The sequence below is a fragment of the Amblyomma mixtum genome, chromosome 5 (genome assembly GCF_055824585.1).
Source record: "Amblyomma mixtum isolate Tamu chromosome 5, ASM5582458v1, whole genome shotgun sequence".
Lineage (NCBI taxonomy): Eukaryota > Metazoa > Arthropoda > Arachnida > Ixodida > Ixodidae > Amblyomma > Amblyomma mixtum.
In genome coordinates, this window is record NC_143016.1 from 136101930 (window position 1) to 136129694 (window position 27765).

The 27765-nt window shown below is 48.4% G+C and overlaps 1 protein-coding gene and 1 pseudogene across 2 annotated transcripts in view; both read left to right on the forward strand.

Annotated features, from left to right (window-relative positions):
- LOC149343874 (legumain pseudogene) overlaps nt 1-27765 on the forward strand; it is a 57836-nt pseudogene that overhangs the window by 3709 nt on the left and 26362 nt on the right. The window lies entirely within an intron of this gene.
- Nucleotides 13780-15034, forward strand: LOC149343875 (uncharacterized). The gene is made up of 2 exons (XM_089547088.1): nt 13780-14410; nt 14991-15034. Exons 1-2 carry the CDS (start codon nt 13780-13782, stop codon nt 15032-15034), a joined length of 675 nt encoding a protein of 224 aa, XP_089403214.1.

Below are 27765 nucleotides of genomic sequence, written 5' to 3' on the forward strand. Positions count from 1 at the left end.
CGAGCGGAACAAGCGACGCGGGGTGGTGCAAAAGGGGGTCCCCACCCTGACGGCTAACCGTGCACGGTCCACAGCTCCCGGTACTCCGGTAACGGTAACATGGTGCAGGATAGGCTAAAGGAATTGTCGGCTTGCCATCCTTCGGTCAGTTTTTAAATACGACTTTCTAAGGAGTCCTTTTTGACGCCTCCTTTGGAGCGTCCTTTTCTTCAGTCAGGCACTAGGCTGCCTTAATTCATCCTTACCTCGCTCCTTCACCTGAACCCATGCTTCACTGCACAACCACACACAGCGCTTCTGCAGTAGGGCGTCTGCGGTGGCTGCGGGGACCACGAGTACACAGAGGTAGAGAAATATTCGGTACTGCGATGCACCGCTGCTGCACTTATAAATAATATTGTTACGCCGCCTAGCGACTGACTGAGGACTTGGAGGAAGAAGAGGGAGGCGCGCGAAGACTGATCTGGGCTCTGAGCTGTTCGCGGCCAGCTGTGTTCCGTCCACCCTTCACCTGCATAAAACCCATTTCATCCGCTACAATATTATGTTGCCAGGCCAACCATATTTTCGCGCCGAGGCAGCGGCAGCATGGAAACATTGGGCCTAAAATGCACAACAGGCGCAAATAAACAAGCGTACAATAAAACAAATAGAAAATCATGAAGTTTGATTTATTTTAATTTTGAGAATTTTTTGTTTTAATAGTTCTGTAATCCCATTGGTGCGGTCTGCTGAGCTGGATTGAACGAGGCGGACATCAATACATCATGTGGAGCAATAATTAGACAAATAACTAATATACATTCAGCAATAATTTTTATTTATATTTTTTCAGGGGGGAGGGGGGCAAAGTATTATTGTGAAAATGACGGTTAAAAGCAAAAGTAACCAGTGTCGTTAAATTTCCTTAATCGGCTATACATGTCCTTCGAAATATCCAAAATAAGTAAAATTCATGTTAAAGCTTCTTGAGCTGGCTTTCCCGCATTATTTAATTATAAAACGGTGTCTCTGCGCATAACATTCTGGCCGAAATGAAGTTCGCTTCTTCTAAGGCATCAAATATTACACCAATTGCCAATGTACTTGATACTTAAGAACTGTGCGAGACACCATTTTAGAAATATGTGATGCGGGAACAACAGCTGAACAGCGTTTAAAATACAAATTTCTGACGTTCGGTATAACGACACATATTGCTGATTAAAAAATTTAAAAATAACCCACACCTTCGATACTAACGGCCATAAATTGTGCAACATCGCCATGACCCCTTAAATAAAATCTGAAAGTTTATTACTTATTTCGGCTACATAATCCTCTACTTGGCTCTCCATATGAGGCAAGCAATTCCCGTCTTGTTGTACATTTAGCTCAACACAACCCTGCGTTGTATCTTTCAGAATTTTGAAGCGAAATCGTCACTACTGGACCTTGGGCGTCAATCGCGGCCCGTGCAAATTTGTCCTTCAGCTGAGTTGGAGGTCAAACCATGAAAAAGAGAAAAAGAAATTGAATTAATATCCATGATCTCCTTTAACGGCCGCTCAACGAGATCACTAAGCTATCGACGTATTTTTTTTCTTTATTGCATGAAAATAGTGCCGAATAGACCAATCTAAGCAAGCTTACGTTTCAAGACACCAGTCTACCATTCCCCTGCATGACCTCATCTCTCAAAAGATCAAAACTCTGGGAAGCACACACATGCATCCAGATAGGGGAGCCAGCTAGGCGGCTCTTGCAGGGCAGCATATACTCTCCGCATCAAAGCGCATTGTTCACGTAACAGAGATTTCGACGACCGTGGTGATTCGGCGTGGCGGTCCATCATGTGGCTCTTCGAGAGACTAAATAGTCCCAGCAACATAAACAGATCACAGGGCACAACGCAGTTCTTCTCCACAGACAAGAAACGGATACTGTAGGGTGTGATGTCAATGTCCTTCTTAACTGTTGGTTGTAATATCTCCCATAAGAATACAACATCAATACATAGAATAAAACAATGATCAGTTGTCCCTGGTGTACTGCACAGGCAGCAATTCACCGTCCATGGCGCAGTCATCTCCTTAGCATGAAGCCATGCCTTCACAGGCAGCGCAGATATGTGCAGTTTTAATTTTCAGAGCAGAAGAAATGCACATTCGCGTAACACGTTTAAGAAATTTGGGTCAAGGAACTCGACAGAAGGTTCCTTTGAGATTGGTATAAGCGGCAAAAAAAGACGAACACAAGGCGAAAGGACGACGACACAGCACTCTCGCATTGTGTTCGTCTTTTTTTTTTTTGGCGCTTACGCCTATCTCGAAGAATGTATAACCAACTAGCCCAGACCACGTTTTACTCCAGAAAAGGTTGCCGATACAATGTTCCAGGAAACAAACGCTCGGTAAGCGCCTGAGTCATCTGCCTTCTGGAGAGGCTGCACAGGTAGTCTGAAGAAGAGCGCACAGTAAAGAAATTGAATGTGTCAGCAACTTCCGTGAGGAATCCCCATAAAGGCCCCTCACAAGTGCGTGCAGTCGGCGCGAACAGGAAAGGCAAATAAGCACTGATACGCCTAATAAGCACAGCTACTGGAAAAAGAAGAAATGCCGATTTCAAAAAGAAAAAAACTCAAACAAGCTTTTGCACGAATAAGTGAACAAGGCCTATCCTACTCGACTCTCGAGAAAGAAACAGGTTATCGCAAATGATGGGTTCCCGTTGGGAACGCCATACGAAGGTAACAAATATTCTGTGCATCACCTGCATTTCACCCTCGCAGAGTGGAGAACCTGCAGCACATAGGCAAGTTTTGGAAATAAAAAAAAATGTTGCAGACTTGAACCCGAGGAAATATTGACAGTTTCCTACCCATCTGAGCCTGGATTTGTCGCCTCATGGAGACTATCTATGAATCCCAATAGGCTCCACTGCTGTGAATTTGGTGAAGCGGAACCCCTAGGTAGTGAAGGGTCCCGCAGTCCCAGCTTATGCCACCATAAACCAAAACCCCTTATTTACCTAAATTAGGAGCTGAACCCGATACCCCGCAAAACTGTTCGGTCAAATATAATGCCTCAAGCGCACTCATTTTGCCAGAACAAAAGAGGGTGACATCATCTGCATAGTCTAAAATCTTAATTGCTCATTGCACCAGGGACAAACCACGGATAGTTGATCCGTTAATAATACTGAGGTAGAGGGCTTCAAGACATAGAGAAAACAACAAAGGCGATACTAGAAAGCCTTGCTGAACTGATAACTTCAATGAAATAGGTTTGGGTAGCTCTTAGTTAACTACAAGAATTGTATAGGACACCTTATAGCACAGTCTTATGCCCCTAAGCAAAAAAACCTGCAATATTTGCACGCTCTAAGACCGCAAACAAGAAATCGTGACGAACTTTATCAAAGGCCTTGGTAAGGTCAATATGACTTAGAGCTACTTGTTCGGTCTCATCTTATACTGTCTCAAATACTGAACGTTCAATATGAATACGGATTTGGATGCTGCGGGCTCTTATACCGCCGCAGACCTGAAGCGTGCCAATTATGTGAGCGGCAACTAGCTGCACATTAACTTGAGAAAAATTTTCTAATCTGCATTACAGAGGGAAATTGGACGATATCCCTCAACTGTTTTCAACCGATTTGTATCTGTGCTTTTTAAAAATTAATGTAGTATGCCCAGGTTAGAACGAAGGGGGTGGGGGGGGGGGTGGGGGGGGGGGGGCAAAAGAACAACATCGTAAGAAGCCTCGAAAACCTCCATCAAGACAGGTGCTAGGCAAGTACAAAACGTTTTATTGAACTCGCTAGTAATGCCATCTGGCCCAGGAGATTCGGTCCAGTGATAGGCCCCTCCGCTACGGCACGCTGCAAATCGTCAAGTCGGGGAACGGCTTCGAATAAGTGACTGTAATCTGATCTCACATTTATGCCCGCACAACCCACAAACAGCTTGCGATGGTAGTCAAAGAAAACATCAATAATACATGGTCGACCGCTGTATGCGCGAGCACTATACTAAATTTCCAATATGTCTTTAGCAAGAGCAGTGTTTTTCATCACTCAGGGCCCGTCGAGATGGTTGCTCATTCAGAAACCTACAGGACCGAGACCTTATCAAGGCACCTTTGTATCTTTCGGTTTAAAACAGCTGAAGCTCTTGTTTTACGGCGGTAATATCTTCGACATAGGCACCTGGGCTAATCCTAACTCATGTAGCTCAACCAAATTACTGCCGAGCTCTCGAAGGTAATGTCTGCTCAAAACCGCGATTCTTGCTGAGGCTTCAATAACAATGTTTTGTTTCTTGTTTAAATAAGTCTCATTTTTGCAAAACTGAAAGATCACCACGTGACCATGTGTCGTTAAAACAAGTAGATACAGCACGTTTGAAGATTTCGTCTGAGAGCAGACAGCTATTCGACTTCCACAGCTCCCATCGAGGATGGAGTATGCGTAGACTGTACATCCCTATCTGAATAGACACCAAAGAGCGACCTCTAAATTTGGCCCGGGTCATTTTGAGAAATCTGGCGCAGGCCATCTCCGGAAAAGTAGTTCACGGCTTTCAGATTAGCGCCATCTCGTTGCTTGGCGGCACCATTCACATCACCGCGCTTTCGCATGTCACACATAGGCTTAAGCGCAGTTAAACCCCCCCTATAATTTTTTCTTCACCTCAAGGCATGAAGGCCACGTTGGATTCTTTACGCCTTGGCCGCTGTAACGATGATGTTTGTTATTGATGCTTTGACTTATTTTTAACCTACAGCAGCAACTAGGTTGTTTTCGCAGCACGCGCCGGTTGCGGAGCGCCCGGTTTGTGATGCTCCTATGTGGCTAGATGCGAGCGCCCTCGTGGGGAGTTGTTGCGAATCGAGGAACAACACGAATGCCGCAGTAACTATCGCAATGTCCGATATGGAGCGCGCGCGTCCCTAGCGGGATATTGACGGACGCGCGCGGTGACCGGACGTGGTTTCTTGAAGCCAGAGAGGCTCCAACTTCATCGGCCGCCCTAAAAAAAAAGCGAATAGTCCCCTCACCCTCTACACTCTCGGAGCAAGAGCGCTCAGGTGATAGGAGCGCCGCCACTTGGCCCCGCAGCCGCTTCGAATTCCCGGGCGGTGTGCTCCAAACTTGTGACAAAGACGCACCCTAAATATGGTAGTAAAGCACAAGCTAAAAAAATGACCCTACATTACTCAATGCATTAAGGGAAAGCTAAGGCCACACTTTAGCAGTGATGCTCTCTGTTAGCTTAAAGTAGACGCTGAAACCGAGGTGCAATTTCGGACTATTAAATTGAAAGCGCCTGTGAATTCTTCTTGCATAAAATTTTGCTGAAAACAAAGTAATGTAATGAAATGAAAGAGCTGAGGCAAAAAATTTTATTACGATGGCCCACATTCAGATCGTGAAGGCAAGGTATCTCTTTTTTTACCCCAAACTAGCTTTTGTGGGCGCAGCTCTGGCTTTGCAGCCTAGATCACGAGAGTCGTGTCCTGCTCTTCGATGCCAGAGAAGAGGCGAATGGTCAGATGAAGGAACGCCATGTATAAGGTACGTGGGAAGAGCACGAATAATTTTTTGAATATTTTGGAATGAATTATTTGTTGTCCGAATATAGACCCTTAACGCCGCAAGTGCATAGACTTCGCGCAGACCACATATAATTAATTGCATTTCCCTAAAGAACAGAAGGCAACCGAAATTTGAATCCGAAAGGTATACGGTCGATTGGTGTGTTTGCATGAGTTTTACAAATTCTTAGTTTCTGCGAAGATTGTCCGCACAAACTTTGCAAAGGACACGAAAAATGCGATCGTAACGCCTACCCTTTTCATTCCGATCAAGGTTGGGATATATTTGTTTTGACTGAAGGATTTGCTTTAGGAATCCTTAGGAATATCGTAGGGTAGCATGCAGCGCATCTTCTGCGTTCTGTTTTGTTGATTTTAATGCAAAATCTTTCCTAATCCAATTACCGGAAAAGCCGGAGGCCTGTGTGTGTACTCGCAGATGGCAGATAAAATACCGGGATGGCAAGAAGAGCAGAGTTACACCATGAAGCGGCCGTGTGACCTACACAGGAAGCTGACCACCGCCAGTTCAGACAGCCCTATACATGTCGTTGGTTCATTAATACTTCCCACTTGCCGACCTTCATGTGGCTCCAGTTTTCTTCGCATCAAAATTTTGATGCAACAGTTTGTTTTGCAGTGTTCCGGTTGGTGAAATACGGTTTCTCGTTCCATATAGCTTATATGTGTCATTCAAGTTGGAGGCTAGCTTGCGACAGAGATTCGAACCGATGATATATGCACCTTCAACTGTATGCCTTCCCAGTCTTTACGTATGAAAGTTGCGATGCAACCGTTCGTCGTAGAGCGTTCCGGCCGATGTCATGCGCCCGAATGTGTGCGGGTGGCGTGTGTGTGGATGGATGCCAACGCATACAGGGAGAGTAATCCTTTAGTATTCCCACGCATAGACAGTCTTAAGTGCCTCTCCGGAATTTTTTAACGTGAAAACGTTAAGGAGCTCGTGTCGCAGAAAATCCGGTCTTTTCGTGGTTGGCAGTGAGCGAAAAATCCATGAAAAATCCCAAGAGAAGCAAGCTCGGAGGCAGATAAGCCACCCAGGGCACGTAACCATGTGGCGCCATTACAGCCTCCCCAGTGGAGTGCAAGCAAGTTGCGCACCATGGCAGGGAGCAGTTCAATGAATTAGTGGTCGAGAGAGGCTGCTCGGAAAGAGCAAGCTCGGTCGCACAAGCCCCACAGGTGCCAGCTCCTGCCATCGCAGAGACGTGCCGCAAAGCATAACCGCCGCACCCCTGCGCGATGACTTGTGCGACGATTCCCAGGGACCTATGGATGTTAAGTTGAATAATGACCGATTCTGCAAATATGGGCATTGTCCTAATAAGGCGGTCGCGTCATACCCTTAAGGCGAAGCTTTGTTCTCCCCTCGAGTTTTTTTTTTAAATGAATACTTGTGAGTGTTGATAAAGACGACGGCCAACACTCATGGAGAAACTGTTCCTGCTGGTGACGTAAATTAGCATACTATTTTGTCGAAAAGCACACATCCTCAAAACATAGAGGCATGCTTGATGGCCACAAAGCGTTCTCATTGCTTACGGGCTGTAAGTTGCTGCTGATTATATAACGTTGGCGGTTGAGTACGCCGGATGTAGCAGAGGGGGAGCGACATTTTGTGCTCTAATTTTGCATCCGCTGTTAAAAGACAATGTATATTGTTATGAACATGTTATATTTATGACTTATCTTGCAAGAGGAAACTGATGAAAAACATTTGTAAAGGATGCGGCGTGAGAGTACTGCTTTGTACCATCGCCGCGACAGGTGTAGAACATCATCATCATCAGCCTGACTACGCCAACTCCAGGGCAAATCAGCCTGACTACGCCCACAGCAAGGCAGAGGCCTCTCCTAAGTCTCTTCAATCAACTCTGCCCTTTGCCAGTTGTGGCCCCCGTGTCTCCGCAAGCTTCTTAACCGCATTAGCCTACATAACTTTCTGCCGCCCTCTGCTACCCTTCCCTTCTCTCGAAATTCACTCCGTTAGCCTTAAGAGCCAGCGGTTATGTTGCCTTCGTATTACATGCCCTGCCCAAGCCTATTTCTTACTCTTGATTTCGACTAGAGTGTCATTTATTCCGCGTTTATTCCCTCACCCACTACGCGCGCTTCCGATCTCTTAAAGTTACACCTATCATTTCTCTTTCCATAGCTCGCTGCATTGTCCTTAATCTAAGCTGAACACTGTTCATTAGACTCCACATTTCTGCTTCATAGGTGAGCACCGGTAAGATAGAGCTGTTGTATACTTCTCTCGTGAGGGATATTAGCAAACTTTCTTTCATGATCTGAGAAAACCTGAAATATGTGCTCCACATCATTCTTATTCTTCCAGGTATTTCCCTGTCGCGATCCGGATCAATGGTCATTACGTGCCCTAAGTTGACGTAATCCCTTACTACTTCCCGCCCCTCGTTACAAATTCCTGTTCCCTTGCTAGACTCCTGAACATTACTTTGTTTTTCTGCATGATAATGTTTAGAGCGAACTTTCTGCTCTCCCTGTCTAACTAATTGACCTTTCTCTGCAGTTCATGTCCTGAGTGACTTAGCAAGGCAATGTCACCAGCGAATCGCAGATTACTTTGGTATTCTCCATTAGCTTTTAACCCCAGCTGTTCGCAATGGCGACCTCTGAATACCTCCGGCAAACAGGCGGTGAATAGCATTGACGATCGAAAGCCTACCCTTCTGCCGGTCACGCTTCCTTATTTGAACTTTATTGCTGAATTTATGGAAGATGATGGTAGTTGTGCGGTCACTGTACATATCTTCCGAAATTTGTACGTAACACCCTTCTGCATCGTGATTCCGCAATGCCTGCATGACAGCTGAGGTTTCCTCTGATTAAAATGCTTTCTCGTAATTAATGAAGGCTATATATAGGGGGCGGTTCTATTCGGCGCATTTCTCGATAACCTGATTGATAGTGTGAATATGGTCGATTGTCGAATATCCTTTACGAAAGGCTGCCTGGTCATTTGGTTCGTTCAAGTATAAGGTTGCCCCGACCCCATTAGCGATTACCTTAGTAAATACCTCGTAGACAACGGACAGTAAACTGATCGGGCCGTAATTTTTCAATTCCTTGACACCTCCTTTCTTATGAATTAAGATAATGTTAGCGTTCTCCCAAGCTCCCGGTACGCTTGAGGTCACAATGCATTGCGTGTACAGGGCGGCTAGTGTTTTTAGCAGAATCTGCCCTGCGTCATTCAACAAATCTGCTGTTGCCTGATCCTCACCAGCTGCTTTCCCCTTTTCCATTTCAATAGCGTGGAACATACACCATTTTGAAACCCCACACTCTTCGAAAGGAAGAATAATGGAGTAAAAAAAATATCTTTCGGGACCCGTACGGCTTCCTTCTCCAAATATAAAACGAACAGCGGAGCGGCTGTGCCTATACGCGTGACGGTGGTTACAATGAGCTTGCGTATGCTTCAGGCATGGGTCTACGTGTACGATTAATTGCGTGCGAAGTTGACTGAATGTGAAATGACTCCAGGAGTAGACGGGAAGATAGTGATTTCTCTGTGGCAATCATGCTGGCTGAATTCCAGGCATTGTGTGATTGGTGGGTCCTTGATGATCCGCCAAGGTGATTGATTTGGCTCGTCTCTTGCCGTTTAGCCGTCTTCTCTTAGAGTCATTTCACATTCAGTCAACCCGGCATCCACTTGATCGGACATGTGAGACCATGCCTGCAGCATACGCATGCTCATTGCAACGACATTCCCGCGTATAAACATGGCCGTTCCGCTGTTCGTTTCATGTTTTAACAAGGAAGCGGTACGGGTCCCGAAACGTTATTTGTTTTACTCCGTTCTTCTTCCTTTTGGAGAGTGTATGGTTTTAAAATTGTGTTATTTCTTCGCCAGACGAGCTTGCGTCGAACTTTGGATTACACACGGAACACGGAATGTTGTTCCAGATATTCTCTTTTGCAATCGGCAGTCAAGACCTTTAAAAGATAACAATTGAAGCCAACATTCATTTGCAATCAAGCTGCTAACTTATCAAAGGAAGCCTTTCTTTAAAGAGGTATAAGCGGCTTAGAACTGAAGGAGGTTCCCTGTAAATAAACTACCTGAAATAGAAAGACGCCAATGAAGTAAAGCGGAAGAAACAATTGGTAGCCGTTTACCGCCGGCCAGGTTCGGAGGTTAAAGTATTTCTATACATTGCAGGACAAAGGGCGGCACGTCAAATAGTGCTCTAACTTGAAGGCTCCCTGTCGAATCATTTCATTCAGGTGAACTCCAAGTGGGAAGAATTTTGATCTCACCATGCCGTTTAAGAGAGGCCATTCAGGGCATTAACGCTTCCCCAAGATGTTGACATGCAATCACACCACAAATTTTTGCATTGTGCAATTTCTCGGACAAATAAAACTGTTATTTCATTGCTGACTTCCTAATAAGCTCTATAGTATTTCTACTAGTGAATTCAGCGTACTCTCAGCGTCAATTCATCCGCGATCAAGATAATTTAAATATCAACTACAAAACTGGAAGATGTTACACGAAGGAGGCAGAATACTAGATCGGTTGTATTTTCGCATCGAAAACTTAAAGGCACCTGTTTGGAATTGTCAATATGCAACATGTGTATTTTCTCTCCGGCCACTTTATTTGCGGCTGTGGTCGTGTTTCAGTTGCTTTGTCACCTCTTGTCTGACGCTGACTGCTGACTGCTGATTGACAGAAGCTTACACAGTTTTCACGTAAGAGTTTTCTGGTAGCATAAATTTATTTCCCTATACATAAAATTCATGGACTTCGATCTTTAAATGTGACCAATTTCGGCTAGAATGAGTTTGTTTTGCGCTCGAAAGAGCCTGTCATAATTTTTAAGTTAAAGCTACCTACGTTATGGAACGTAGGATATCGAGGGTGATCGATATTTCATGGCTTAAAACGCACGTACGACACGTTTTCTTATTTGAGAGAACAAAAATTATTCCAAAACACATTGAATAACACAAAAAAGAGCAAAAGTGCGGCGCTTTTCAATTTGTCTCGTTTTGTGAAGCTGCTTATACTAGAAGACAAAGGCCATAACCTGGAGATATAATCTTTTGTGATCAACTGAGCACTCTAACTTTAGGGGACCATAGAGGAAAAGGAAAGTTTTATTAAAAGCTTTTAAAAGGCAGAAACACACACAAAAGAGCATAATTTATAGCTCTGCTTAACTATAACTTTCCGAACTATTTTAAGCGGCTAATGAAGAAGGCCAGCATATTGCGATCACTTATGCGTTGCGCTTTCCGCTATAATCATTAGAGTAATTCGAACTCTGATTCAGCGATATTTTAACGTGCTTTGCGTCGGCGACCAAGCGGAGGAAAAGAAGAGCGAATAGGTAGAAGAAGCTAGTTGGCCTGGCCATGCAGAGTTTTCCCTCCCCGTCACTGAACGTTGTAGATAGACACCCCCTACGTGCTCAGTGTGTGCTGAGCACTGACAGTTTTGGTGAAGTTGGGCAGTTAAAAAACTCGTATCCCAGTGGTCTTCGACGGAGCCGCAGAGTTGTCGGACAACCCACACTACATTTCGATATGCCTGACGACTGTGACACCGACCAACCGGCACCCAAGGTGAGCCACTGGCAGCATCGCCGGGAACCGTGGGCGTTTGCAGGAAAATTCGGCGAAGACGTCGACGAGTGGCTCACGAACTACGAGCGAGTGAGCCAGTATAATCGATGAGTGTACCGTTATGTTAGTCCAATTCGTGTCTTTTGCTGCGAAAGCGACACTCCGACAGCTAAAGTGAGACTTCGAGTGGCCGTCGTCGCGCCGTAGATACGCTGACCTTGTTTCAGTTGGTCGAAATGGTCGTGAAGTCACTTTGCGCGAAATTCAAACGGGGCCAATTGTACTTTGGCTGGAAACCATGCCACCAAGTAAAGGGGTCGTATAGTAATGCTCCATGTAAGTGGGAGTAAGTTTAGTTAATTGCTTAATTAACCAATAACCCTAATTAACCTTTTGAGTCGGACCAGACAAATAAATAAAATTGGTAGGAAGTCGGGGTATCGAACCAGAATTTCCGGAGTGCGAGACGAGCACGCTAACCAGTCCGCCATGCCAGCTCGATGGTTTGGAATGAACAAAGGCGCGTCTAGTGAATATAGAAAACACCATCCTCCTCCCTTCCCGTTGTCGCTTGGTTCGGATTTGTGGTGTACTGATAGCGCATGCGCATGTTTTAAACACTGGGCTTCTTCGATTAACCGCGCTCGGGCATCCCGCTGGCGGCCCGCAAGGTCGTCTCTGACAGGAAAACGCATCATTGTCACGTGGGCTGGCGGCCACCGGAACCAGCCGCCGGCAATCACGGCGGCAAGCAAAGCGCGGATCACGGAGGGCAGAAGATGCTCTCTCTAGCTTCGCATTCTGCGTCTCATTGCTACGCACGCGTACGGTAGAAATAGGCTGCTTGGTATCGAAAACAACGACTTGCAGTTATTGAGGGCTGCGTGCCGCAGACAGCAGAACATGCAGCTGATGAAGCTCACACTCGTATACATCGGCAACGACAACGTGAGCGTGTGCCTTCGGTGCACTGTGCTTCAAGAAATCCTCAAAAGCATGCGATGAGAAATCGCAATCTAATGTGTTTCAGTCGACACCACATAGGACGGAAAACTGCCCGTGCGTTGTTGATCAAACGACAAGCCGTATTCTCGGATTATTGCGTGTTTGCTTACTACGCAGTAAGTATGACCGCCGACGATCGACCCTGGTGGACTCTGCTGTTGTCGTTGCGATTTCTACGCTCGTAACCTGCTTCCTGTAAGCAGAAAAGAATCGGGATACGTTCGTTCAACTGTAGTCTGTCGGCCGCCGGCTTTTTCTGCAGGCAAGGAACGCATAATCTCGGCAAAAGCGCATATCAGCTTGTTGAACGTCCACCTAGAACAAGCGGGTGCACTGTATAAATTTAGCTGCGTATCGTTTCTGTAATAATACAGCTTTATAGCAGAGAACTTGCACTGGAATGAAAGGCGCTACAATAAAGCCCTGCGTGTCGGCGCCTCACGTTCCGCGTGTGTTTGCATGACGATCAGCGCTAGAGCTCGTTTTTATCTATTTTTTTTAAATGAGCCAAACGCGAGGAGGTCCATGCCTGCGGTACTTCTCAGATATTTTGAGCATATGTGGCAGAAGGCCCGAGCATGAAGCTGTACAACAGTTGGCGACGACAGAATCAGCACTTGGTCGGCGCGACAATTCTGTGTGGCCACATATATGCCCGCAGAGATGTCTCGAGCAATGTGCTCGTGAGGGCTTTTAATAAAGGACAAGTTTCAGTCAAGCGTTTTTCAAAGCATATCCACTTTTGCACTGCGCCAAACGCAATGAAGACCATACGCTCCCGTATCGCGCTCAACCAACACTTCGTAAAACACGTTCAGCACATGCATATATGCGCGCGTCTGAACGCGTACTCGGAACTGGAATCCGGCTGCTCTCGTGAAAGGCCTCGAACACCATCGCAATATTCGCCGGGCGCACGAAATTAACAGCCGAAATATTTTGTGAATCAGAAGTATGCGATCGTAATATGAAGCGCGAGGTGGTTTCGACGATCGAAATATGATCGCTCATACGCACGCAAAACATATCAATAAACAGCGAGAACTACCGCAAAAAGGTGCCATTGCAGGCGACACAGTCGATATGCACCTTGGCCTAGTCGAAACAAGCGCCTGCATCGCGCAAAACAACGCATGAAGAACCGCGGTCCTTCTAGTCCTTATAAAAATGGCCGCGCGAGCTTCCCGCTACCATACACCTCTGTCGTCTGCTAGCTGCCCGAGCGCTGCCAGCACAAAATCGTCCTGGCGAGTCTGGCCGCCGGCTGTCAGCCCGAAACCGCCCAGCCAGAGAAAAACGAACGCGTTCCGGGCAGCCACCGGAAGTGGGCGGAGCAACCCGAAAAAATCGAGCGCGCTCGGGCAGCCCGCAAGCAACCCGCGGGCTGCCAGAGGCGGATAATCGAAGAAGCCCACTGCATTTTCATGTATCGCTTATCAGCCACGCAAGCAGTCGTCGGCAGATCACATGTCCATCGGCTATAAAAAGGCACTGTATCAATAAACGTTTGTTCAGTTCCAGCCTGGCGTCCGACTGATACACAACAGTTGGCGACGAGGCAGCGACAGCGATGGCCGTCGGCAGGATCGGCGAGTATCGTCTCGGCACGAACGAGTCATGGGACGAATACGTCAAGCGCCTGGAAATGTTCTGCGAAGCGAACCAGATAACGAAAGAAGAGCAGAAAAGAGCAGTCCGGTTGAGCAGCTGCGGCGAAGAAGTGTACGGGCTCATCGTAACTTTGGTGAAGCCAGAAAGACCGACAGCAGCAACCTACGAAGAAATCAAGGCTGCCGTTCGCAAGCACCTGCATCCAAAGCCTTCGGAGCTGTATGCAAGGTTTTTGTTCTACAGGCGAAACCAGGCTGCCGAGGAATCGGTTGCGTACTACGTCACGGCGCTTCGGAAGCTAGCCGAAGACTGCGGTTTTGGCAGCGCCCAGCTCCCGTTGGACGTCATGATGTGGGATCGTTTCGTATGCGGACTCCGGAACGAAGGGGTTCAACAGCGACTTCTCGCAGAACACAGCCTTACGTTTAAGGTTGCGTATGACTTGGCCACAACTGCAGAAGCAACCGCTAAGCAACAGCGAGATATACGCAAGCACGGTCGATACGAAACTGACTGCCAGGAAATGGTACAAGCAACCCGTGCGAAGCAAGACACCCCAGCGGAGGGGTCCAGCTGTTACCGGTGCAACGGTAAGCACGCTCCACATTTGTGCCGTGTTAGAAAGGCGACATGCTTCAACTGCAAAAGGGTTGGACATATAGCTAAGGCTTTTCGGTCGAAAGACGATAGTAGAACTGCTCGGAAGACAGCGTATGAGCAAAAGAAGAAAGGAGATAAGAGCAAGGGCGTGTACGAAATGTGTGCGTTGTTTTCCCTGTGCGAAGTAAATGAGCAAGAACAGAAGTTCATGGTTCAAGTAGCGATTGCAGGGCAAGAAGTTCCGATGGAGGTTGATTCTGGCGCATTGTGCTCAATTGTGAGTGAAGATACGTTCAGGGTTATTGATAGGAATCACGGTAAAATACCACTGCAAGATTCTGGAACAACTATCGTAACCCGGTCAAAGGAGGCGTTACCCGTGCTGGGTCAAGCAAGTGTCTTGGTGGAATTCAAAGGCAGGAAGGCAAAGCTACCTTTGCTCGTAGTACAGAAGCAAGGTCACAGCCTGATTGGGCGAAGCTGGTTTAACCCGGTATGTATTGGCTTGCGGGCAATACAGCAAGTAAACGTGGAGGACGTGCCTTCGCGATTTCCCGAGGTGTTTCGCAGGGACCTTCCTGGCTTCAACGGACCGCCAGTTCACATCGAACTGAAAGATGACGCCCAACCGGTGTTCCTCAAAGTTCGACAAGTTCCACTGGCCCTCAAGGACGACGTGGCCAACGAAGTGGACCGCTTGGTGCAACAAGGTGTATGGGAGCCCGTCAGCTACTCCAACTGGGTAACACCACTGGTAGTGGTAAAAAAAAGACGGAACTTTACGGCTTTGCGGTGACTATCGCAGTACCGTAAACAAAGCTATTAAGAGCAGTGGATACCCCTGGCCCACTACAGCTGAAATGCTCACAGCTCTAAGTGCAAGCAAGTTTTTTACCAAGTTGGATCTAGCCCAAGCTTATCAGCAGCTTACGCTAGACGACGAGACGGCTGAGGTGCTCACAGTTAACACGATAAAGGGACTGCACAAGGTTAAGCGGCTGCCGTTTAGCATTGCAGTCGCACCTTGAGTTTTTCAACGAGTCATCGACACGCTGTTAGCGGGCATTCCCGGAGTGAAAGCTTATCTGGATGACACATTAATTTCTGGATGTAACGCCGAAGAGCACGCCGAGAGATTAGAGACTGTGCTATCGCATCTGCGGAAGGCACAGCTACGAGTAAACAAGGACAAGTGCGAATTTAACCAGACGAGCATCGAATTCTTGGGACACAGGATTGATGACTCAAGAGTACATCCCAGCCTAAGCAAGACGGACGCCATCCAGCAAGCGCCTGCGCCAGCAAGCAAAAAGGAGCTGCAAGCCTTTTTGGGATTCCTGAATTTCTACAGCAGTTTCCTCAAGGGCAGGACGGAAGCGGCCGAACCGCTTTATCGACTGCTCGACCGTGACCACGAATGGAAGTGGACAGGTGAGTATCAGCGGCCTTTTGAGAGACTGAAAAATTTACTCAGCTCAGACTCCGTACTTGTGCCCTACGATTGCAAGCGTCCTTTAATTTTGTGCTGCGACGCATCGCCTGTGGGGGTGGGGGCAGTGCTAGCCCATCGTGCGGATGACGGGAACGAGCAGCCCATTGCTTATGCTTCTCGCACTCTTGGCGTCAGTGAACGCAACTATGCTCAGATTGACAGAGAGGGTTTGGCTGTGGTCTTTGGCGTAAAAAGGTTCCACCAGTACCTAGCTGGGCGAGAATTTACAGTGATAAGACCACAAGCCGTTACTCGGCCTGTTTAACACGGACAAGCGAGTGCCCGAAGTTGTGTCGCCCAGGATGCTCCGTTGGATTTTACTGTTGTCTGCGTATAACTACCACCTTGAGTACAGACGAGGCCAAGACAACTCCAACGCCGATGCACTCAGTCGTCTACCGGCCCCGGGAGACGAGGACGAGCCAAGACCGCCTGGGGCGTGCCCTTGTTGGAAGCGGTCGACTGCGCACCGCTGCAAGCGGCGGACATTGCTGCGCTGATCAAAAAGGACTCGGTTCTATCCCGGGTAAAGGAATGGCTACTCAGTGGCTGGCCGTCAACACAAGTGGACAGCAAGTTTGCGCCTTATGAGGTGAGACGGTCGGAGTTGTCATTGCATCGTGGTTGCATACTGTGGGGAAATCGCGTCATAATTCCAACCGCAGCAAGAGAGAATGTGCTTCAACTCCTGCATGCAAATCATCCAGGGATGAGTGCCATGAAAGCATCAGCTAGAGGGCTCATGTGGTGGCCGAAGATGGACCACGAAATTGAGGTGTTTGTGCGGCACTGGCATCCATGCCAGAGTAACCGGCAAAGTGATCCCAAGGCTCCAGTGCATTTTTGGATCAAGCCACATCAGCCTTGGAGTCGACTGCACATTGATTTCACTGGCCCAGTTAAAGGAGAAGTTTTCTAAGTCGTGGTAGACTCGTACAGCAATTGGGCTGAAGTCGAAATCATGCCATCCATGAAAGCTACGGTTGTCGTCAACAGCTTAAGGAAGATGTTTGCGACACATGGTGTACCAGACGTTATCGTTTCAGATAACGGCACAGCTTTCACTCGCACAGAGTTGCAAATGTTTTTGAAGTGTAATGGCGTGCGTGCTATTTTCACTGCACCTTATCATCCAGCCAGCAATGGTAGGGCGGAGAGGATGGTAAGAGAAGTTCAAGAAGCATTGAAGAAGCAGCAGGAAGGTTCGACGCAGTGCAAGATTTCCCGGTTTCTGTTTCAGCAACACACGACGCCACATTCGGTCACGGGAAAATCGCCAGCAGAGTTAATGTTCGGACGAAGACATAGGTCAGCGTTAGACAGACTCCATCCGGACCGGCAACACGCGCCTGAGCTACAACGACCGGAGACTAAGAGGTTTCGTGTCGGTGACGCGGTCTACGCTAAAAGCTTTTGTCCAGGTCCAAGGTGGAAGGCTGCCAGGGTTGTGGCAGTCAGAGGTCCGGTGTCGTACGTGGTACAGCTAAACAACGGCGAACGTCATCACAGGCACCGCAACCAGTTGAGGAGCGCCTGGACGCGGCTCGAAGTTGACCCAGTCACAAGTGAGGACTACCACATCAGGCATCCTCCTACATCTAGGCAGCCACAGCCGCTGTCTGCTAATCCAGAAGCAACCCCTGGGGCGAGTCCAGGCCAAGCCACCCAAGTACTAGTCGAGCCGCGAAGATCAACGCGTGTTCGACGACCTGTCCTGCGTTATGGCATTGATGTCTATCTAGTCAGTTTTGGATTGTGCAAATAATCTTAGGAGAAAGGAGTGTGGTGTACTGATAGCGCATGCGCATGTTTTAAACACTGCATTTTCACGTATCGCTTATCAGCCACGCAAGCAGTCGTCGGCAGATCACATGTCCTTCGGCCTATAAAAAGGCGCTGTATCAATAATCGTTTGTTCAGTTCCAGCCTGGCGTCCGACTGATACACAACAGGATTTCCACCGTGATATGCGACACAGATGCATTTCCTTTTCTCAAAAACCAATTTACCGACGAGAAAGGCGTAGAGCCGAACGGGCGATGGCGTTCTGTGGATTCCCTGGCAGCGTTGCAAGATTCGGTCGCGTTCCACTCTTAGAGGCGAAGCTTATCATCTTAACCACACATGAGTGACACAAGCAGCAACACCGCCGGCTTAAGGCTTTCGCCTCGCCCCACTTTAGGTCAACAAATGGCCCCCCTGAATTTTTTGAAGCAGCTGCTCTGATTTCGTTCGACAGTTATAAATACTCCCTTACCACGTGGGATAGTTTTGCAGCAGAAATCAAGTGGTGCTTTGGCAACGGATCTGCCAAAAGGAAATGCGCCGAGCAAACCTTGCTTCAACGAGCACAGTTACCTGGGGAGACATTGAAGACATCATGAAGTTGTGAAATAGTGAATCCACCGATATCGGTAGAAAAGAAAGTTGGACACTTGCTTAAAGGAACTGCTGAAGATGTTTGCACGTTCTTGATTAGTGAAGAAAGTATGGGTTCTGCTGCTGATGTCATCATTCACTGTAAAATGTTTAAGGCCTTGAAGTTTCGTCGTAACGTCTCGAAATTTGAACTACTGGCTAACGATGTCTCTGTCGCTAGTACATCGTGGGAGGGAACAGCGCGAAACAAAACGACGGACAAAGGAAGAGGACACAAAGACGAGCGCTGACTCGAAACTGAATTTTTTATTGAAAAACGAAAAACATATATACATCAAACTCACGTGAACAAACAGAGCAACTACCATTGGTCTAGTGGAATCAAGACCATCAAACGCACAATACGCCACGTGGTGAACTCTGAACAAAAGCACCCCTGAATCCCGAAATGAAGCAAGTCATGAATTATCTAAAAACGATACTTCTTTGTTAACTAATGCTAAAGAAGGCTGGCTGATACATTGTGATTCCTTCTTTCGTATGAAATAAGCTTCCATAATCTCCCTTGTCAATTTATCCCGGTGTCTAAACAAAATTTTAGTTTGTGTGACCAAAGGGCGGCACTTTGTCTGTTTATCATTTTCCTTCCCACACTCGCGGCAATGATCTTTCAGATGAGAGTATCTGGTGTCTGATAGTGAATTAAGATGTTCCCTCAGGCGAACATTAATACATCGGCCTGTCTGACCAATGTATACTTTTTTGCACGATAGTGGAAGCTCGTAGACTACAGAGCATGCGCATTCCACCAACGGTGACCTGTGAGTAACACGACATTTAAATGGACTAACTCCTAATACACTTTCACTACGGTTTCTGATGGCCCGGCAAAGCCCGCTCAACTTGCAAGGCGCCGAAAAAACAACTTCGACTTCAAACCTACCAGCTACATTTTTTAGATTATGGGCTACTTTGTGAATGTAGGGGATGACTGCCCTTTTCATACATGCCTTGTCCCTCTTTGACTTGACGAAATCCGTCCTCACCAGCCGCACCAACTTTTCGCACGTTGCCGAAATAACCGAATCAGGGTACCCTGCGGTTTTCAGCCTGCTGACCTGTAACAATACACTCTCTTCGATCCGGTGAAAACAAGAATTCTGTAAGCTCGAGCGGAGGGCAGACACAGCTATTCCATTTTTTACATTTTTTGAATGTCCGGAAGAATAGTGCAAAACCTGTTTCTGTGATCTTGGGGAGTAAAACCAACAAACATGGTCGTTCTTGAAAAACAACTTAATACTAAGAAACTGGAGAGAATCCTTCAAGGGCACTTCTGAGGTAAACGACAGGCCATCTGCGCACTCTCGAAACAACTTCAAAATGTCTATCATCGTCCTATTGAAGTTCTCTCTTTTTGTCAGTACCAAAAAATCATCCACATATCTGAAAATCTTCACCACCATTCCCTCACTGTGTCTACTAATTTGTTTGTCAATCTCACCTAAGAAAATATTGCTCAAAACAGGTGCTACCCTAGACCCGATACAGATCCCCTTTTTTTGCACATAGACGCCGCCTTGCCAGCCTACATGAGTTGACCTTAAATAAAACGATAACAGTTCAAGAAAGGTGTCAAGAGGAACCCCGCACTGACCAATAAAGCCTACTTCATCATTGTCATCAGTGATGCACTTTTTTAGTGCATCACTAGTCGCTAGTGTTGAGGTTGCCGCTGGTGTGTTCATGGCTGATATGTCTTAACCAATTGTGCGTGAAGAACTTCTCCGGCATCAGGGTCATGTGCGTCGTTATGACGATCTGCATGAAGATTACGCGCTGTTGGTAAATTCTGCCACCCCATCAGCTTCCTGGGTTCGACCTCACAGTGCGCCGCACTTCGGCATTCAGAGATCGTACGATCTACAGCCCATCTTCCAGCCTGTGTGCAGGTCAGCCTACACGGGCAACTTGGTGTGCCTGAGCTACGACCTCACAACGATGAATGCCCTGACCCTGCTTCACAGGAGCAGTATGTTGATCGCTGCCGCCCGCGATCTATATGTTATCGCTCTTCCATGACCGGACACATGCCTTCACTAACCCTTTCTGCAGCCTCGACACAAGTTCAGCGCCAAATGACGGCATCGCCTTTATCTAGCCACCGCCCGGCATTGCTTTAAAACGTCTCGCCTGCCTCTGACCGCAGCTTGACGGCACCACATTAACAGCAGCGACGCTAACCATCTCCTCGACGCCGTTCTCTGGTAAACAAAGCAGCGTGGCCGATGTAGTCGGCGCCACCTAGAGTCAATGTTGTCAATACACCTGCCAGTTTTATGCTTCAGAACAAAGTTTAAGTGGTTATAGACGGTTTTTACATTGTGGCGTTAGCAGACGCTGGTGCAATGGTGTCTGTTACGAGTTTGGGTCTAAAAAATAGTTTTCGGCGAAAAATAATTCTCGGGTGGGATCAGGCTATGATATTTCGAGGGGTTGGGGGTAAAAAACTGTTTCCACTTGGTGTATCCTGCGCGAATGTTTTCTGTGGGCGAAGGTTTGTGGGGTTGAAACTGGGGGAAATAAATAGGTATTCCCCGTTTAACCGCGGCTGAGCCAGTTCAAAACCGCGCGGACCCCACCCCGTGGTCGCGTACGCTACCGAGCGCATGCCGACCACGGCGGGCCGTGCTCTACGGGAACAAAGGAACGACACAATGGCTGACACAAACAAGGCATTTATTGCTATAGCAACAATAACGCCAGCTAGCAACAAAATACACTGAGGAATCTAGGATGTCCGACTCACCAGCACGGCTACGAGCGAACGTCCGCCCACGGTAGGGCAAAGGGAACTCCGAGGTCGAGCGGGACGGGCTCGGCGGGAGTAAGTTCCGACCGAGAGGCGCCCGTCGACGAAGAGCGAAGCTGCGAGTGAAACGTCTGCTCGCTTCCCGATCCCAGAGCGAAGAGACCCCGTAGCTCCCCGCGAGCGCGCAGCAAAACGCCATCCGTGGCGCTGGTGTCGCTGCGACGCGAGCGCCCTCCCTTGTTAGTTACAGTAACCGAACCGAGAGGAGTGCTTTTCGGGGGGGGGGGGGGGGGGCAGCTAACAACAGTGGGGTGCGTTGAGGGAAAGCGTACGCAGGGGACGAAGGCGTCCCCACATCCCCCCAACCTTAAATAGACCCACGCGCCTGCAAGTTACATGCTATGGAGGAGTCTCCTGGTCTTCATGCACTTGAGGCAGGTCGTGCAGCGGAGGTCACGCCGACAGGGTGCACGCAGTCTTCCGCGGTATTCCGAAGGCGGCGTGAAGGTCTCCGCTGGGACGACTCGCATGGCCCGCGGGCTATGTGCCCGCAGACCCGCGAAGAGGAGGGCCGGTTGACCACTGCAGGCCAAGATTCCGCAGTAGTCGCCAGGGCAGCAGCAGCCGGAGGTGGCTGCTGTCTGGTCTCGCCACGGCTGCCCCGGATGGATGCGGCGAACAGGATACAGGCCGCTCCGTCGCAGCAGGCGGCAGCGAGACGATGTGCACACGCCAGCAAGCCGGAGTGGCTCCACTGGATCTGAAAGATTGCCAAAACACACTCCGCATGCCTTTAACGTAGGTCACGGGAGGGGAAACGGCATACACAAGGGCCTGGTGGCTGAATGCTCAACTCGCTAGCAAAACGTGTCGGGCGGCTGTGCAACGCAAAGTTCGAGTGAACAAAGCCCTTTCTTGAGTTGAACGAGAATGCTCGGTTCATGCGAGGTTAAAAAAAAAACAGGCGGCCAGCAAAGTGCGCCCCCTCTCAACACCACGGTCCGGTGGTCGTGTCACTTTTGACATGGCGCAGGCAGCTATGAATAGCCTTAGGCCTCACTACCATAGTGGCGGTCGATGACCCCCAACAAAAGAAAGACCCGAAACGGGTTTCGTGCGCGCAGCCGCGAGGAGACATCAGCGTTGTGGGGTGGTCCTCCCCGCTCACTGCACAAAGCAGCTTCTGAGCGATCGGCGCCCACCGTATCGGACGGTGTCGGAACGCCCGGTGCCGAGCTGCAATACCAGCGAGCTCGTTACGGCACCCGTGGCCCCAGGCCACCCGGCTCCCAGAGCCGCGACTCCCAGAGTCGAAAAAGAGACAGCGAGAAAATATATACAGAAAACTCGGACCACCCACGCGGCTTCCGTACTCACTCGCTTCGGGCTCGGCAACTCCGCGGGCGCTAGGCCTCGTGCTCCCTCGATGCGGACCAAGTGGTTCTTGAAGAAACTCCAGGAAAAAAACTTCACAAAAAAACATGCTGAGCATGTCGAAAAGTTCAAACATGCTGCAGCGCAATACACCTCGCACTCAAGAAAGCATGCCGCAGGTCCTAGCGATCAAAATTCACTCTAGGCCTAGCACTTGTCAAGTCCGGACAAAGAGCGTTCCTCGAACCGAACAGACTGTCGTCCAATGTTCCAAGAGCAGGCCCCACGTTGGGCGCCAGATGTGGGGTTGAAACTGGGGGAAATAAATAGGTATTCCCCGTTTAACCGCGGCTGAGCCAGTTCAAAACCGCGCGGACCCCACCCCGTGGTCGCGTACGCTACCGAGCGCATGCCGACCACGGCGGGCCGTGCTCTACGGGAACAAAGGAACGACACAATGGCTGACACAAACAAGGCATTTATTGCTATAGCAACAATAACGCCAGCTAGCAACAAAATACACTGAGGAATCTAGGATGTCCGACTCACCAGCACGGCTACCAGCGAACGTCCGCCCACGGTAGGGCAAAGGGAACTCCGAGGTCGAGCGGGACGGGCTCGGCGGGAGTAAGTTCCGACCGAGAGGCGCCCGTCGACGAAGAGCGAAGCTGCGAGTGAAACGTCTGCTCGCTTCCCGATCCCAGAGCGAAGAGACCCCGTAGCTCCCCGCGAGCGCGCAGCAAAACGCCATCCGTGGCGCTGGTGTCGCTGCGACGCGAGCGCCCTCCCTTGTTAGTTACAGTAACCGAACCGAGAGGAGTGCTTTTCGGGGGGGGGGGGGGGGGGGGGCAGCTAACAACAGTGGGGTGCGTTGAGGGAAAGCGTACGCAGGGGACGAAGGCGTCCCCACAGGTTTCAACCGAATTTGCTCTGCTATCGCGTTTTACACATAACAGTATCGTTGAAATTGACTTTTTTAAACACTGTGGTGAAACTTTAGACTGCCACACTGGAGGAATTTAAGTAAGCGCTGTGCTGTTCGCTCTGGTGGAAGACTCCTCTCCTGATTTCGAAGCGTTCTCTCTGTAGAAAAACTCAGTTATGCCGTCAATGTCCGCCGGATTCATGCCTGTTGTTACCTTTACAGTTTTGTGTGACGCTTTTGACGCTGTTGTTGAACCCACTGCACTTACGTGCGCTAAAAAAGAGTATCCCCGTGCCTCGTTGCATAGTGCCCATGACTAGTGGTTACACCCCGCGGTGTACAGTCAACTATTCGGAAGAGCCAGCTGTATAATCTTGCGGCGTAGTACGCGCCAAAGGCGTCTCTATTTCAGTGGTGGCACTCAATAATAGCAATGTTGTAGAGCAGGTACAACCCTCTGCCGAGTCTCCAGTTCAGGCTATGATTAATAAGTCTCTTCCCGCCAACGAGCGCTTAATTCTTCTTGAACTGCGGTGTTGGACTTGTTCAGGAACAATCCAGCACCTCTTGCATTCGTAATGTGTTTGGTACTGCGTCCGCTTCTCCGATACGAGAGAAGCATTACCGCGTATCACCGACAGTACGTAAGGTAATAAACGAACTAGTTCGTGACGTGTTAAAATGCGGCGTTATTCAGGAATCTTTAAGCCGTTGGGCGGCTTCAGTTATCCTTGTCAAAAAGAACGATAAGACGTGGAGTTTTGCGCAGTCTATCGTCGCCTAAATGCTATCACAAAACAAGGTGTTTATCCGCTTCCAGGCATAGACAGTGTCATTGACTGTTTTCACTCCGCGCCATACTTTTCCTCCGTTATACTCAGATAAGGTTAAAGGCAAATACCTAAGCATCCACCTTGCAAAGAAGATAGGGTATTTGTGACACCCGGCGGATATTATGAGTTGAACGTTATGCCCTTTGAGTATCCAATGCACCTGCCATGTTTGCGAGATTTGGGGGACAAATTTGCGTGGTTTGAAGTGGCGGATTTTTTTGTTTTTTGGACGATGTTTTGACTTTTGGGAGGATATTTAGCCAGTATATTAGCAACCTCGCCATCATTCTTGACGGCAATAAAAATGGGGCCTAGTATCAAACTCTAAAAAGAGTCACTTTTAGTGACCACAACCCAGTTATTCGCGGTCACTACGTTGACAATGGCGGTGTCCAGCCGGATCGTAAAAAGGTTGAGGCTATCACCAATCTGACAACATCGCGGTTAGTGGAGGAACTTCACAGTTTTTTTGGACTTTGCTGTTATTTTCGCCTTTTTGTTCCCAGGTTTGCCGATGTCGCCTCTCCTCTCACGTTCCTCGTAGACAAAGATGTGCCATTCAAGTGGACACCTGACTGTGACTCTGCCTTCCGCCATCTTAAATAATTGTGATGTCGGACCCTATACTGCGTGATTTCTGCCCTTCTGCTCCCAACGATGTTCACACTGACGCTAGCGGCGTTGGAGTTGGCACTATGCTCATCCACTGCCATGTCAGAGGTGAGCATGCGATGGCTTATTCAAGCCGGTCTTTGAGCAAGTCCGAACGTAGCTACACAGTTACCGAATAAGATTGCCTCGCTGTTGCTTTTCAGGTGCATTCGTCTCGTACCTGCCTCTATGGCGATCCTTTCACTGTTGTCACCGACCATCATTCGCTCATTATTTGTAAAATGGAAGGTAAGAGGAATTTAAATCTGAAAATATATGGCTGTTTTTCGAGTTATAACAACGTATTGTTACGCTACGGGTCGACTCAGAGAAGATGAGGCGGACGAAGTGAGAGGGCGCTTGGCGCGTGCTCGGGCTCAGAATCCTGGACGGTGGCCTGTGTTTTGGCATCCGGTGCGCCCTGTGCTTGTGTTCTGTTCAGCGTGAGTGCACCAGTGTTCTGCGTGGCGTGAACGCCTCCTGCCACGTAACAGTATAATAAGCTCTAGATTTAACAACAAGCAACAGGATCAAATTATGCCTGCGATACCAATATTTCAGTGGTTGCAGCAACGCTGAGCACAAAATTTCAGCGCAGCGTTCTATTTCCGACGCAATGTTTTGCTAGCTGAGAGTCTGAAATTATATTTTTCAAAACTTTCTCATGTTTTTCTCATCCGTATCAAATGCGGATTGTTTTTGAAGATTTTCTCTACAAAGGCCATCCATGCTCAGCTTCTCGCTATCTTGGGCGTGAAATTTGGTTGGCAATAAATACTGCTACATAATAGGATTTTTATTTGAAATTTATTCTTTCCCTTACCGCTGTATATGATAATAAAGAAGCTTACAGCCCGTGGGGAGAATTACGTCTTTTGGTGGAGAAAATATGGCACTAAATAATGGTGACTGAGAGACGCAAAGAATATTCGGGGTATAATAACGGACTGATGTGATCGCCTTTACCAATCACTCACCGATCACATTCTTTTTCTGGAACACAACTACCGATTACTCCATGAAAGAGAAAACGCGGCAAGTTACATCACCGACCATGGCAAGTCAACACATATAACTACTTCCCCGTTTCCCGGCCCCTCTACGACCGTCTGAGGCCTTCCTTTCTTCCTTCCTCTGCGAGAGAGGAAGACTCCACTTTCCGATGAGGGCATACATTCCCGTATGAAGTCTTTGTGCGGAGAATTTCGGTGCCTCTACAATTCTGTCAATTCCAGCGGATTATTGAGCATCTACACCGGCCTTTGGAGGACTGAGTCGCGAGACTCAAGAAGGTACCTTATTGTCCCTCCCGTTAAGCGCCTTTTTCACTCTCCCGAGCTCCAACAGCAGCCGGGGGAGGGGCTTTCTGACTTGCACTAGCTGTCCGACTTAAGGCGAGGGAGACTGCTTTTGGTGCGTCGCATAAGCTGATCTTGACTCACAAAGGTACTCCACTCTCCACGCCTCCCAGAATTGGTTCTGGAATCTTTTTCTTGGCCGCCAAAAGGAGCGAAACATCTCCGGTGTCAAAGCGGCGGTTCTCTGTCCCCCGTCGGCAGAGTCGTTAGCCGCGTCCCGAGGAGAAAGCTTGAAGCGACCTTTTTGTACACATAAGTGAATGGTCGAGAATTCACAACGACTTCTACTTTGTAGAAGATGATGGCTAGGTGTTCAGCTTCTAGACATTACGTTGCGTTCACTTTTCTTTATGCCACTTTCACTGAGCGCCCCACTCTCATAAAAACCACCCCACCATGGCGCCTGCTCACAATAAAGTGCGCTCAACTTCTGCGCATTCAAAGTGATCTACGAGATCGTGGTGCCGCAGCGTATTCTACAGTTCGGTCAGTTCTTTTGCTGCTCGCTTGAAGGTGTGCGCGTTCTCCCAATAAATGGTACGGTACTGCGCCCTTCGCGACACAAATCATCGGAACGCGAACAGACCATTGGCAAGCTCCAGGTGCATAGCTCGCGTGACAGCACAAGTAAATAACACTATGTAATCTTTGCACGAACGATGATTGTTCTTGATATATAGCGGTTCCTCGAGGTCTATGCCGACCACTTTGACAACGTCTGCTGGTGTTGTCCAATCCAATGTCGGTCCCTGCACCAACAATCTCGGTCCCGTCCACCAAGGACGCTGGGAGACCAGCCGAGAGGAGGAAATGAGTCGCATCAACAGGTCGGCGAAATTTTCCACTACTGTGGCTCGCAGAACGATTGCCTGGGTGCAACTGAGGATCGCGGAATACGAACTGCTCCTTCCCTGCACCTCCCTCTTTGAGGTCATCGCCTAAGCTGCAGCCCTGCTCTCGTCTCACTCTCGTACGTTCTGTTATTTTGCCTGGTTCGCAAACTAAATTGAACCGTTCTAAAAGTAAGTTTTTTTTTCGCCTCAAAACATAACTAGTTTAATAAAATTGCACAGGGGTTGAAAGGTGGGCCAGTCGGTACATTGTAAATTGAAAAGAAACCAGTCACAAAGGCAAGGTACAAGAAAAGGAGAGTTCAACGACTGGACTTACAACTGAGATTTTTTAGAAATGCATAGTCCCAGAAAGTACAGCAGAGCATGCGCAACAGCAGGAGCACAAATCACAGCGAAAAGTACACACAAGATATCACATCTACCATGACCGACCTAAAAAAGCGAATTCTTTCTTGAGTAAGTGCATCGAGGTTGTGCTAATGCAATCATGGCCTGACAAACTTATATGGTACTCTTCCAAGATTTCTCGCTCTTGTTTTCCCTTGCCTCTACCAAAAATCGTTACTTTTCTGAACAATAGCTAACACCCGCATTCATTGCAATGGCGAGGCAAGTTTGCACCGTCATCGGATCCCCGGGAAGGAGTGGTGCTCACGTAGCCGGTAAT

What these genes read in the sequence shown, in the direction of transcription:
- LOC149343875 (XM_089547088.1), top strand. Translation starts at nt 13,780, where the DNA reads ATGGCCGTCGGCAGGATCGGCGAGTATCGTCTCGGCACGAACGAGTCA. An exon ending in CAGCTGTTACCGGTGCAACG is followed by an intron (nt 14,411 to 14,990) that starts GTAAGCACGCTC and finishes GGTGTTTCGCAG; the next exon opens with GGACCTTCCTGGCTTCAACG.